This window comes from Dendropsophus ebraccatus, chromosome 5 (assembly GCF_027789765.1).
Source record: "Dendropsophus ebraccatus isolate aDenEbr1 chromosome 5, aDenEbr1.pat, whole genome shotgun sequence".
Taxonomy (NCBI): domain Eukaryota; kingdom Metazoa; phylum Chordata; class Amphibia; order Anura; family Hylidae; genus Dendropsophus; species Dendropsophus ebraccatus.
Window position 1 is genome coordinate 35,177,315 of NC_091458.1, and position 13,718 is coordinate 35,191,032.

The window sequence follows — 13,718 nt, forward strand, 5'->3', positions numbered from 1 at the left end:
CAACCCCGGCTGTGTCTGCGTTTCCTGATATTCCCAAGGCTGTGCTGCTAACTGTTCATCTCCATCACCAATGTCTCCTGTACAGATGAAGGACTCACTGCTGGTAGTTCTACTGCGGAATAGTAAGTTGCTGTAAGCTTTTAGAGGATTGTGCCCGTGGCTATACTTCTAATAACACATACTCCCCCCAGCATTAAATAGTTATAACAGGTTTAACCTCACCGCCATCTTTGGAAAAACAGAAAATAGACATACCCACAAATATTATATTATAACAGTAAGAGGTGTCCCGCAGCTAGCCGATGAGATCCACAAATGACCCCATAACATGCTAGGCAGGGGAAGAGGGTGTATGGAGGGGACCCAGGAGCTAATTCTGGTCCATGCACAGTCATTTAACCATTTAAATGCCACAATTAAAGGGGTTATCCAGTGCTATAAAAACATGGCCAGAGACAACACGACTCTTGTCTCCAGTTCAGGTGCGGTTTGCAATTAAGAAACATTCACTTCAATGGAACTGAGCAGAAAAACCCCGCCCAAGCTGGAGACAAGAGGGGCTGTCTCTGAAAGAAAGTGGCCATGTTTTTGTAGTGAGCAAAGCATTTAAATGTTCAAATGACAAGTAGCATGCGCCTGTTAGGTGTCCGATTAGCACCGACACAATGTAATTGCTAATTGGTTACTTCTGCAGCCGGAGGTCTTTACCTACTCTCTGTGCTTGCTTAAAGGGAACCTGTCACCGGGGACGCTGGCACAGAGCCCGCCCGACACCCTCATGCAGCCCCTGGATACTTATCCTTTTCGATGAGTCCCGTTCTTGGAGCCGGTCCCGGGACGAAGATTTCAGCGCCTGAAACTGTGCCCGCACGCCGCTGAGATGAGTCCGATGCCCATAGAGAATGATGGCTCCATGGTCCAATGTAAATTAACTCTTTGTTGTCCTGTTTTGCTGCCTTTACTTTTTCTCTCCATAGGAAAACAATGAAGACAGGGGGGAGAACTTCAAACTGCTTTTTCATGATAAAAATTCATTTTTCGGCTAATAAACCAAATTACAAAGTTTCTTAAAATCGTCTGTACTATTAATTTCTGCAATAAAAATTTTAACGGCAGTGACACTTTTAGGCTGGGTTCACACTACGTATATTTCAATCAGTATTGTGGTTCTCATATTGCAACCAAAACCAGGAGTGGATTGAATACACAGAAAGGCTCTGTTCACACAATGTTGAAATTGAGTGGATGGCCGCCATTTAATGGCAAATATTTGCTGTTATTTTAAAACAACGGCTGTTATATTGAAATAATGGCTGTTATTTACTGTTATATGGCGGCCATCCACTCAATTTCACCATTGTGTGATCAGATCCTTTCTGTGTTTTTAATCCACTCCTGGTTTTGGTTGCAATATGAAGACCACAATACTGACTGAAATTTACGTAGTGTGAACATAGCCTAAAGATGTATTGCGCTCAAACATAACTTTTCATATGTTGGGTGGGAAGGGGTAATTATGTAAAATTATGTTTGTTTGAGATTTTATTGGGTATGTCGATTGTTATTTAAATGCAATAAAAAGCAAGATTAAAAAAAAAAAAACAAAAAAAAAACTTTCATATGTTGCTGTCCATGGTGACACTAACATTTTTTTCCAGGCCCCTGGCAGGCTGTATCTGCAACTTTGCAGCTTCTTTATAATGCTGGGAGGGTTATTCTGAGATCAAGTTGCTGATGAATTTACTGTGTTTAACCCTCCCGAGATTACAAAGTTGCAGATAGGGACTTGTTTACATCAGCTGTCTCGAAAGGGAGAGGGGAGGAGTGGGAGAGAAAATCTCACACAGTTTTTTGTGTCTTCAGCAGAAAGCAGCAGCTCAGAACTGGGGGAAGGAGACTGATAAGACGATAATAGTAGGTATGGAATGAACTGTTTCACCATGGGCAGCAACATATGAAAAGTATATGACAGCTCTACGGACCCAGTTCTACGCAGTTTGAATAGCCCCATTTAAACGCCTGTTGTTCAATGAATAGGTCTTAGCATTGCGGACAACTATGGATGTAGATGTACATCTGTAGTACAGTCCACGCACGTGTCAATGCAGCCTAAGGGGACAAACACACTTGCCGGATCCGCAGCGAGACCTCTCGTCACGTATTTGCAGCGAGACTTGCTGCGGATCCCGGCCCTATTGTTTCAATGTTAGACAAAATCGCAGCAGCCCCATCCCGCCCCGTTAATCCCCTGGCCGCCGGAGCATATACTTTACCTGATCCCGACTCCGGCTTGCCTCGGCGGTTCCCGGAGTCTTCAGCAAGCCGGAGGCGGGAACAGGTACAGTATACGCTCGCTCCAGATTTTGTTATATGATTTTGTCTAACATTGAAACAATAGGACCGGGATCCGCAGCAAGTCTCGCTGCAAATACGCAGCGAGAGGTCTCGCTGTGGATACGGCAAGTGTGTTTGTCCCCTAAGACTATATTCACATGTCCACAGTGCTGTCTGAAATTGAGGACCTGCAATTGCCGACAGCACTTTGTGCATCTGTAGTGGTACGCAATTCAAGGACCACTACATTATAGACAATGTCATTCTCAGCAATTGCGTGTCCACACTGCAACAGGTTATAATTTCTTTGCGACATGGGTCACAGACTATTCACGGATCCACAAAAACTGCAGATGTGTGAACAGGCACATAGAAACTTATGGGCCCTAAATTTGTCTGTAATTCTGGATCCACATTGCAATACCAGTATTAGCAATCAAATGACTTTTATGAAGGTTCCCTAGGGGGACATATAAAGTGTCAAAATAAAAAAAATATATATATATATCACCTCATTGTTTCCCATGTAAAGTAAAAAAAAGAATGAACATCTTTGGTATCACTGCATGAGGCATTGTCTGAAATATTAAAATATAATGATATACTGTATACAGCTCTTGTTGCACGATAATCAAGCCGTATAATAGGCTCAGTAAGTGACTTACGATCTAGCAGATCGGCGCTCGTTTCCTATAGTGATCGGCCCGTGTAATACGTCCCTTAGATTGTGTGGAGGAAAAAACTAAAATTTACATTTGTTAAAGGGGTTAAAGTAGGTATAAATATCTTCCCTTTATACCTATAGGTTATCATACAGTTATGGATGACAAGTGATTAACCATATGAAAAAATGTTACTTTAAAAAAAAAAGATGAGACACAACCCTCTTGTACGATAACAAGCATGTGTATATTTGGGAGACATACTTATACAGCGGCCTCGTACAGAGCCTCCTTTGTATGCGGCCCTGGGAGATAACACAGCACCTGTGGCTTTCTTCTCCGCAAAAAGACATTTGGACTAAAACACAAAAGAATGATGGAGAAGGCAAAGGCTGTGGAGGCAAATGATCTGTGATGTATACGGCAGCTTTCTTCATGATCAGGGGCGGTCTTGGCATTTCTGGGGCCCCAAGCGAAGTTATGTCTGGGCCCCCCCCCCCTCAACACGCACTCCACAACAATAGACCGCCGTGTGCTGCCCCCAGTAGTATATACCCCTTGTGCACTACCGCCAGTAATATATACTCCTCGTGTGCTGCCCCCATAAGTATATACCCCTTGTGTCCTGCCCCCCAGTAGTATATACCCCTTGTGTGCTTCCCCCAGTAGTATATATACCCCTGTGTGTTCCTTCAGTTATATATAGCCCCCCGTGTGCTCCCCCAAAAGTATATAGACCTCCTGTGTGCTGCCCCAGTTGTATATAGACCCCCTGTGTGCTGCCCCCAGTCGTATATACCCACTGTGTGCTCCCCCACTAGTATATAGCCCCCCTGTGTGCTCCCTCAGGGGTATTTAGCCCCCCTGTGTGCTCCCCCACTTGGATACAGACCTCCTGTGTGCTCCCCCACTTGGATATAGACCCCTGTGTGATCCTCCAGTTGTATATAAACCCTCTGTGTAGTTCCCCCAGTAGTATATAGACCCCTTGTGTGCTGCCCCAGTAGTATACAGACCCCTGTGTGCTCCCCCAGTTATATATAGACCCCCTGTGTGCTGCCCCCAGCAGTATATAGACCACCTGTGTGCCTCACCAGTAGTATATAGACCCCCTGTATGTTCCCCCAGTAGTATATAGACCCCTGTGTGCTCCACCAGTAGTATATAGACCCCCTGTGTGCTCCACCAGTAGTATATAGCCCCCCGTGTGCTCCCCAACTTGGATATAGACCGCCTGTGTGCTCTCCAAGTTGTATATAGACCACATTCTGCTGCCCCTAGTATATAGACCCCCTGTGTGCTGTCCCCAGTAGTATATAGATCCCTCTGTGAAGCCCAAGTAGTCTATAGCCCCGTGTGCTTCCCCAGTTATATATAGCCCCCCCCCCGTGTGCTCCCCCCATTTATATAGACCCCCGATGTGTGCTCCCCCAGTTAAACAGACCTCTGTGTGCTCCCCCTCCCATATAGTATATAACACAATAAAACAAACATTTATACTCACTTGAGTCCGGGCGTCTCCTCTTCTCTTCACTCTTGTGGCCGCAGGAAGGGTTTTCCCTGCGGAAACAAGAGGCCGCACTCCCCTTGTCCTGGCGCCGATGCTCCAGTGATGTCACTGGAGCGCCGGCACCACAATATTCTGTGCAGACAACAGGACGTCTACAATATGATGTGTGTTCTAGAACAGGGGTGGCAAACTCAAAAACTAGTGGGCCAAGATGAAAAAAAAAATTTGCAGGCCAAGATGAAAAAAAAAGTTGCGGGCCAACCATGATATTTTTTGATGCCTGCAGGAAGTGTATGATGAAGAATATCATAAATTGCTATGACATGACAAGTATAGAATGGGAATGTAGAGGGCAGGGCGAAGGAAAGTTTAGGGAGAGAAGAATCCACCTCACTGTTGCAAGTACCACCATCCTATAGGGATGGCTGGGCTGCGGCCTAGTATGGTGGCTCCTCTATAGCAGGAAGCATCTAGCATCACGGGTGGTACATACAGGAGTGACGTGGGTTCCAGTTGTGATTTAACTGTACCATGGCCCCCCCTCCCCATCAATATTACTGCACTTTTATAATACCTTGTACCCACCTATATCTAAGCTCCCCATCGATAGTATCTAAAATGATAATAATGCCCCATTTTGTAGCCTATGTGGTATTATTTTTCTTAATAGAACCCTTTAATGGTACGTTTACACAGAGCGATAATTCGCCCAATCGAACGATTAACGATTTCGAAATAACGATGTGTTTTTTTATAACGATCAGTGTTTAGTCGTAACGATATCTCGTTTGGAAAAATCGATACTGCGATCGTTTTATCGCTTAAGCCTATCTCACACATAGGGTGAATCGGTGAAAGACTGTTTACACAAAGCGATCTGCTAATTTTCTATCAACGACCAACGATGATTTGAAAGCATTAATCGATTTATCGCTCGTCGCTTGATTGTTCGCTGTGTTTACACGAGCTGATTATCGCTCAAATGTAGCTTACTACAATAGTGCCACAATAATGCCCCACAAATAGTTAATTCCCCCCATAGCACAATACTGCCCCACAAGGAGTTACTCCCACAATGATGACACACAGTTCCATTGGCCTCACAGAACATGTGATCAGCGTTTTCTCATTCATTGGCCAGTCCCTGGCCATATCAGAAATCCCTGATAATCTGCCCATTTATAAGATCTTTAGTACTGGGGAAGGGGACATTGTGCAGTGTGAACAGTGACTATAACTGTCCCATCCTGTTCACCTGCTATATGCGGCGTCAGCCATGTGAAGGTTTATTATGGCCGCACAGCTGGGGATGTAAATCTTTACCCCCCGGGGAGGTCGGGGTGGGTGGTTAGTGACACCCTCAGCAGTACGTGGCCACTCTATGGAGGTGAGGCAATGGTATGGTGGGAGGAGATGGCACATGTGTTATGTGTAGCATCTCACCCCTCTCTGCTCGCTCATAACGAAAATAAATCAACAGGTTGGTAAGTACGCACATTCAATATATACCTGTATAACACTGGTCTGTTTCTTCTTGCTGCTCTATTATCACTTTATTTTATTGGTGGACTGTGTCCCCTAGACGTGGGATGGGGCCATACAGCAGTGAAGCCCCGCCTAGTTGACACTGTTATAGGAAACCTGTCAGCCGGCAGACCAGGGCCAGTCCTGTCGCTGAAAAATCGCTGCCTCGGTGATGGGATCGGCACCCCCAGAGAAGGTAAGTATCCAGTGCTCGACTAAGGGGTGGTGTGGGTTCGGCCCCCCATCTCTCAGCTGACAGGTTTCCTTCAACTGATGAAATGAAGCGAGAGTAAAAAGGGGGACAGTATCACTTTAAAGGGGTCCTCCAGTGCTACAAAAACATGGCCACTTTCTTTCAGAGACAACACGACTCTCATCTCCAGTTCAGGTGCGGTTTGCAATTAAGCTCCATTTACTTCAATGGAACTGAGCAGCAACCTGGAGACAAGAGTGGTGCTGTCTGAGTGTGGCCATGTTTTTGTAGCACTGGATAACCCCTTTAATTTCCTTAGCATTAGGAAACCATCTCAAATGCTGAAAAGATAACATGTTTTGTGAACTCTTTGCATCCTGGATGAAATAGACTGAACAGCAGCTGTTGAAAAACTACAACTCCCAGCATGCTCCTAAATCAGGGCTGGGGAACCTTTGGCCACCAGCTATTGCAAAACTACAATTCCCATAATGCTCGGACAGCCAAAGCCAAAGCTTTGTCCGGGCATGATGGGAACTGTAGTTTTGCGACAGCTGTAAGGCCGAAGGTTCCCCATCCCTGCCCTCAGCCAGTGGCTCTCCAGCTGTTGCATCACTTCAATTCCTATCAAGTCCGGACACCGAAGCATGATGGGAAATGTAGTTTTAGAACACGACCATAAATCATTGCTCTCTAAAACTACAACTCCCAGCATGCCCCGGCAGTCTATCCCTTCTCTAGCTACGTACAGGACACAGACCAGGCCTCGCTTCCCTCCATAGTACAGAGACAGCAGGCCGGAGCCGACGATATACACGGTGGCAGCTCGATCCAACAATTATCGCAGCAGCAGACGCCACCGCACCGGGTTATTCCAGGTTCCTCCATCCGCTTCCGCGCTGGAGATGTGGGCGGGGCTAAAGCGCTGACGACGCGTTGTAATCGCCTTCTTTACTCAGATGGGCGTAGTCACTTGCTTACTCCATAGAAGTGGGAGGAGCTTGCTTAGCGACACGCCGGGGAGTGGGCGGGGCCTCGCTAGTGACAGGCGGGGTAGTCCGTCTTTACGACAGTGTTTTGCGGCAGCGGCGTCTGCTGGTGCTGTCTCCTGTGTGCGTGAGGGAGGGAGACCGGCTGCTGCTGTTGTGTACGAGAAGCCTTGAGGGCTGCGGACCGTGCAGCTCCTGCTCTCCCTACCCCCGGGTATAAGCACGATACATGTTCCCGGCTCAAGATGGACTATGACTTCAAGGTGAAGCTGACAGGGGAGCGGGAGCGGGTGGAGGACCTGTTTGAATACGAGGGCTGCAAAGTTGGAAGAGGCACATACGGGCATGTGTTCAAAGCCAAGAGAAAAGATGGGTGAGTGCTGTGAGGGCCTGGGGCAGGGAGGAGGGCTGAGGTGGCCGCCAGGGGGCGCTCTCCTCTTCCTGTGACTGTACATATGGGGTGTAACAATGCCTCCCTATACTACACATGCTGCTGGCTATATACCCTGCCTGTAGGGGGCGTGTTATGGGCTAGGACACCCAGCCCACTGCTGTGATGGCGATCAGATCGCCCATCCCTGTGCTGGATGTGATCAGGGGAAAAACATGGTTCCCAATGTAGCACAGAATTGTACCAGCTATAATATATATATATATATATATATATATATATATATATATATATATATATATATATATATATATATAATATAGCGTTTGGTTGTCAGGGAATTTGTAGTTTTGCAGCAGCTGGGGAGCTACGTGTTACACTATCCCATCCCATAATAAGCCCACTGTAGGCTGGGTATGTCTCAATGCATGATGGGAGTTGTAGTTTTCCTGCAGCGGGAGAGTCACAGGGTGTAGAATACTGATATGGCCCCATCCTATAATCAGGGCATGCTGGGAGTTGTAGTACTCCTGCGGCTGGAGAGCTACAGGTTAGAGCAGGAATGGGGAACCTTCCTCCCTCCAGCTGTTGCAAAACTTCGGCTTTGGCTGTCCAGTCATGATGGGAATCATAGTTTTGCAACAGCTGGAGGGACGGAGGTTCCCCATCACTGGGTTAGAGAACACTAACCACTCCTTGTCCCATCCCATAATAAGCTCACTATAGGCTGGCTATGTCTCATCTGGGAGTTGTAGTTTTGCTACTGATCTTTCCTGGTCCCATCCCATAATAAGGCCCCTATGGGTATGGTATAATCAGGGCATGCTGGGAGTTGTAGTTTTGCTACTGATCTTTCCTGGTCCCATCCCATAATAAGGCCCCTATGGGTATGGTATAATCAGGGCATGCTGGGAGTTGTAGTTTTGCTACTGATCTTTCCTGGTCCCATCCCATAATAAGGCCCCTATGGGTATGGTATAATCAGGGCATGCTGGGAGTTGTAGTTTTGCGATAGCCTGAGATGTAAATGTAGTGTGACCCCTGGATTGTCACCATAGACTGGAAGCTTGTCATTCTGTCTGCCAGCAATTGGGACAGGAAGACTCTGGTATATTTATATATTGAATCTGCAGACCTCATGTTATAGAGCAGGAGAAGTGCAGCAGATTGATATATAGATTTGGTAGATCTTGTATTACATTGATTATAATCTCAGAGTCTCTGCTTATTCTAGGTTAAAGAGTCAAGTGGGTGGTGTTATGTAGTGAGTGACAGTTCTGCTTATACAAGGAAATGTCAGTTTGTTAGTAAGACCCACCCACTGGACTCCTGAGGCCGGCATAGGCAGACAGTACTGGGGGAGATTTATCAAACATGGTGTAAAGCAGACGTGTCAAACTCAGGTCCTCCAGCTGTTTTAAAACTACAATTCCCATCATGCCTGGACAGCCAAAGCTAAAGCTTTGGCTGTCCAGGCATGATGAGACTTGTAGTTTTGCAACAGCTGGAGGGCCTGAGTTTGACATCCTTGGTTTAAAGTGAAACTGGCTCAGTTGCCCCTAGCAACCAATCAGATTGCCCCTTTAATTTTCCAAAGAGCCTATAAGGAATGAAAAGTGGAATCTGATTGGTTGCTAGGGGCAACTGAGCCAGTTTCACTTTACACCATGTTTGATAAATCTCCCCCAGTATATTCATATTACACAGATCTATATATCGTTCTGCTCAGCTCCTGCTCTACTATAACCTGCTGCCTGTAGACCGGACTGTATGTTCTAGGGGGGGGGAGCAATACCGTGACTGATCACCAGAATGGAGGCACTTGTCCCCCAAATAATAATATTTCGCCAACAGATTCTGCAGCGCTTAATGAATAGAGTGCACCACACATGATCATGAATATCCCAGTGTTCGGACCCCAACCCATCAGCTTATTATCCTGTGGATACCTATAGTTGGGAATAGCCCTTTAAAGGGGATTCTCTCAATATTTATAAGGTACACCATACGTATCTGTTTGGCATCAGACTTCTGGGGAATGGGGTATGTGGTTCTCCAGACAAAGGTGGAGGATGGACAATACATTTTATGGAGGGTCAGGACCTCCCCTTTATTGCAGATCTTTGGCTGTATAGTATTGTAACTGGCTGTCTGGGCATGATGGGAGTTGTAGTTTCGCAACAGCTGGGTGACGCTGGTGTACAGTATAAGAACTTGTCATGAGATATTTCTTCTCTCCTGGTAAGAAATATAAATATCACACAGGGGGTCTCCCATTTGTTAGTCTGGGTTCATGCAATCCATCCTAGGTACATAGTCTGCATAAAAAAAGAAAGGGATGCTGACCTAAATCTCTGTGTGGTTACACAGAAAGATTTACCTGACAGATAATTGAAGCCAAAGCCAGGAACAGACTATAAACAGAACAGGTAATAAAGGAAAGACTGATCCAGGCCTGGCTTTGGCTTTAAAAATCTGTTGCATAAATCTCTTTGTAAACACACCATTATTCACTTTCATTCCTACTGAGTTCAGGCCATTAAAGTGAATGGGCCCCACTGCGGTAGAGGTGGAGTCACTAAGAAACAAATGCTCCAGGGGACCCAGCCTAAGGCTGTGATTGGGAACCTTTGGCCCTCCAGCTGTTGCAAAACTACAATTCCCATCATGCCTGGACAGGCCAAGCTTAGGCTGTCCAGGCATGATGGGAATTGTAGTTCTGCAACAGCTGGTGGGCCGTGGTTTGACACCATGGAGTAAAGGTTTGTCCTATGACTGGTTTGGGGGGGACAGCAGCTTTATGTCACTAGAAGCCCAGACTGAAAAGTGGGAGAAATAAAAGACAAATAAAGTTTCATGGCCAAAAAAACAACGGACAGAATGGAGAGAGGAGCTGTGCCTGTGTCCAGGCCTCCAGTGCACAGATGTGAGAAGGGTCAAACTGATTACTAGATGACTGTGCTGAATGTAATCTCTTCAAGGGGAGCTCTATCATCATACCTTTATAGGATCGTACTGGAATGACTTTGCCCATAGCAGATAAACATTGAATAATAACTGATGGGATCCTGACCATAGACAGGCAGGCTCTCTGGCCGCTGAGCTGCAGTGGGATTACAGCTGCGGGCTCCTCCGGATGTTATTTCATATTTTCAGGGGGAGACTTGGGAGACCTCCAAACACATCAGAGAGTCGTCTGATCCCGCCGAAATCACCTGGCGCAGATGACTGTGTGCGGAAAGTTTAAAGGGGTTATCCAGGGTTAGAAAAACATGGCCGCTTTCTTTCACAAACAGCGCCATCCGTCCTCAGTTTGCAGTGGTATTGCAGCTCTGAATTGTAATAGCAAATACAACCTGAATACAGGGGTGGCGCTGTTTTTGCAAGAAAGTAGCTGTATACATGAGGCAATTGGTGCTATATATGAGTATCAGGGTGGGATTATCAGGCAGTCAGTTAGCTGTACATGTCATTATTTCTTATACATTGTAAATTTATGGTGACGCTAATAAAGCAGGGTTCCCTAACTTATGGCGCTCCGTATTTGGCATAACTACAACTCCCATCAGGCTCTGATGGGATCCATAAGCCTGGAATAAAGCTGATTGCACCACATAGTGGCGGTTGACGGTACTGCAGCCATTCCGTGTTTGTATAAGCTGTTTGTTTTTATGGCTTTCGTGTGATGTGTCTCACAGATGATACATGGGGGGGGGGGTGAATTTTGTTCTGCCCCTTACAAAACACTTTTTATAATATAGAAAGTAGATGGATTGATATTGTTGTGATCAACTTTCTTAAAGGGGTTGTCCAACTCTTATCCACCAGATAGGGGAAGAGGAGGCTAGCCTATCTGGTCTGATCCCACTGGAAAGTTATAGCCCGTTGTGATAGGAAGATGTCAGAGCACATATAGATCGCAGCTTACTGCATATACTCCACAACATCAGGCAGGTGGTGGTAATATTATGGCTGATAGGTTTCAGCAGCTTTTACAGTAACCCGTATTGTTCCATTGTGATCATCATGTTAAAGTTCAGACTGTGGCTTTTTTTTTTTTTTTTTTTTATTCCCATTAGAACTACAAAAGCTGATATAAGAGGGTGTCGAGAGGCCGTGACTAAGTATAATCCAGCTTTGGATATGATGAGTAATGCCATGTTGTTAATGTCTCCTGGTAGCCTATGTCCTAATTCCTCTTCTATGTACATACATAGTCTAGTAACCTTTCGTTCTACAGGTGTTAAAGGGGTTGTCCAGCGAAAATCTTCTTCTTTCAAATCAACTGATGTCAGAAAGTTATATGGATTTGTAATTTACTTCTATTAAAAAAAATCTGAAGTCTTCCCATACTTATTAGCTACTATATGTCCTGCAGGAAATGTTTTCTTTTCAGTCTGACACAGTGCTCTCTGCTGACATCTCTGGCCGAGACAGGAACCCTCCATAGAAAAACCTCTCCTGCTCTGGACAGTTCCTGTCTCGGCCAGAGATGTCAGCAGAGAGCACGGTGTCAGACTGAAAAGAAAAAAACATTGCCTGCATGACACACAGCAGCTGATAAGTATGGGAAGACTTGAGTTTTTTTTTTATAGAAGTAAATTACAAATCTATATAACTTTCTGACACCAGTTGATCTGAAAGAAAAAGATTTTCGCTGGATAAGCCCTTTAAGGCATATTTATTGTAAAGCTACCCTGACGTCTGTTGGGAGTGCTCCACGGCTGCCTGCAATCATCTTAATGGTCAAGTTGCAGTATGGCAATCAAATTCACTTTAGTTGACGTTGAGCCGCAGTAACCCAGCATGGCCACTACGTAATATATGGCGCTGTCTGCTTCTATCTTTATGCAGGTTCTGTGGCTGATACTGATGGCCTATAGGCAAATAGTGATGAAAAAAAACTCTACAGAAGATGTGGATATAGAGAGTAGTAGCGATAACTGAGTGGTATATACCAGGGGTGTCAAACTTGCGGCCCTCCAGCTGTTGCAAAACTGCAATTCCCATTATTGCAGGACGGAGTGACGCCTCTCCTGTGTGAGGCGGCGCCATTGTATGTTATTAAATATCCAGTGGAGGCCGTTGGGGCCTGATGACAAAGCCACTCGGTCTTTGTGTGATCCCTTTGGGCACCCTCTTCCCATTGTTCCTTATCTCCCAGTTGTTTGCCGTCTTCCGCCTCTTAGGTGAATGGCTCCTGTTCTTATTGTGTCTCTGAAAAGCCCCGCCAGACTCAAAAACGTGGAAATATGCCTAGTATAGGATGTCGCAGGGGACCTGTCCATCCCAACCCATAGGGAAGGAGTGCTAGTATGAGACAGATGGGTTCCTTCCTGTGTATGCATGCAAAGGGGGTTTAGATGTCACATTATAGCAAAGGGGATTGAAAGATTATACATGAGTGGTGTATATTGGGATACTGCCAGAAAGGTGGGGCAGTGTATACTGCAGCAGACTAGTCACTTTTACTTATATTTTGCAGGACTATTACACAGGCAGACTGATCAGGTAGATTAATTTGCATCTGTTATCGTGCGGTCCATCATCCTGTTACATCATTGTCTGACTCACATCCCCTGTTATATAAGAGTGCACTCTGCTTATGTAATAAGCGTCACTATTGTGGTCCCAGCTACTGACCACGCTATTCACTTTACCATCACATCGACATTCATTGTCTCTGTTATAAAACCACAGTGCGTTCATATACTCATGTCTTCCACCCGCTCCTCTTCTGAGCTCTTCTGAGGATCTTCAATATGTCTGGCTGCTGACATTGTAGCAACAAGCTGGGGTCGTGACTGACATGAATGCTTGTCACAGATGATAGGACGTGGTTGTCACTACTAGATAGGTGGTTAAAGGGGTATTATCAACTGGTGTCAGAAAGTTATACAGATTTGTAAATTACTGCTATTAAAAAAAAAAAATAATCTCCAGCCTTCCAGTACTTATCAGCTGCTGTATGTCCTGCAGGAAGTGGTGTATTCTTTCCAGTCTGACACAGTGCTCTCTGCTGCCACCTCTGTCCAGAGCAGTAGCAAATCCCCATAGAAAACCTTTCCTACTTTGGACAGTTTCTGACATGGACAGAGGTGGCAGCAGAGAGCAC

General features: G+C 45.6%; 2 protein-coding genes across 2 annotated transcripts in view; both read left to right on the forward strand.

Annotated features, from left to right (window-relative positions):
* Positions 1-219: 219 nt before the first annotated feature.
* Positions 220-13,718, forward strand: part of RPL21 (ribosomal protein L21) — a 407,337-nt gene continuing 393,838 nt past the window's right edge. The window contains exon 1 of the mRNA XM_069969850.1: positions 220-231. The gene's annotated coding sequence lies outside the window, so the exon portion shown is untranslated. The remainder of the gene's footprint in view (positions 232-13,718) is intronic.
* CDK8 (cyclin dependent kinase 8) overlaps positions 7,185-13,718 on the forward strand; it is a 61,375-nt gene continuing 54,841 nt past the window's right edge. Inside the window, exon 1 of the mRNA XM_069969846.1 lies at positions 7,185-7,585. Within this exon, the coding sequence (XP_069825947.1) occupies positions 7,458-7,585 (128 nt within the window). The 5' untranslated portion in view covers positions 7,185-7,457. The remainder of the gene's footprint in view (positions 7,586-13,718) is intronic.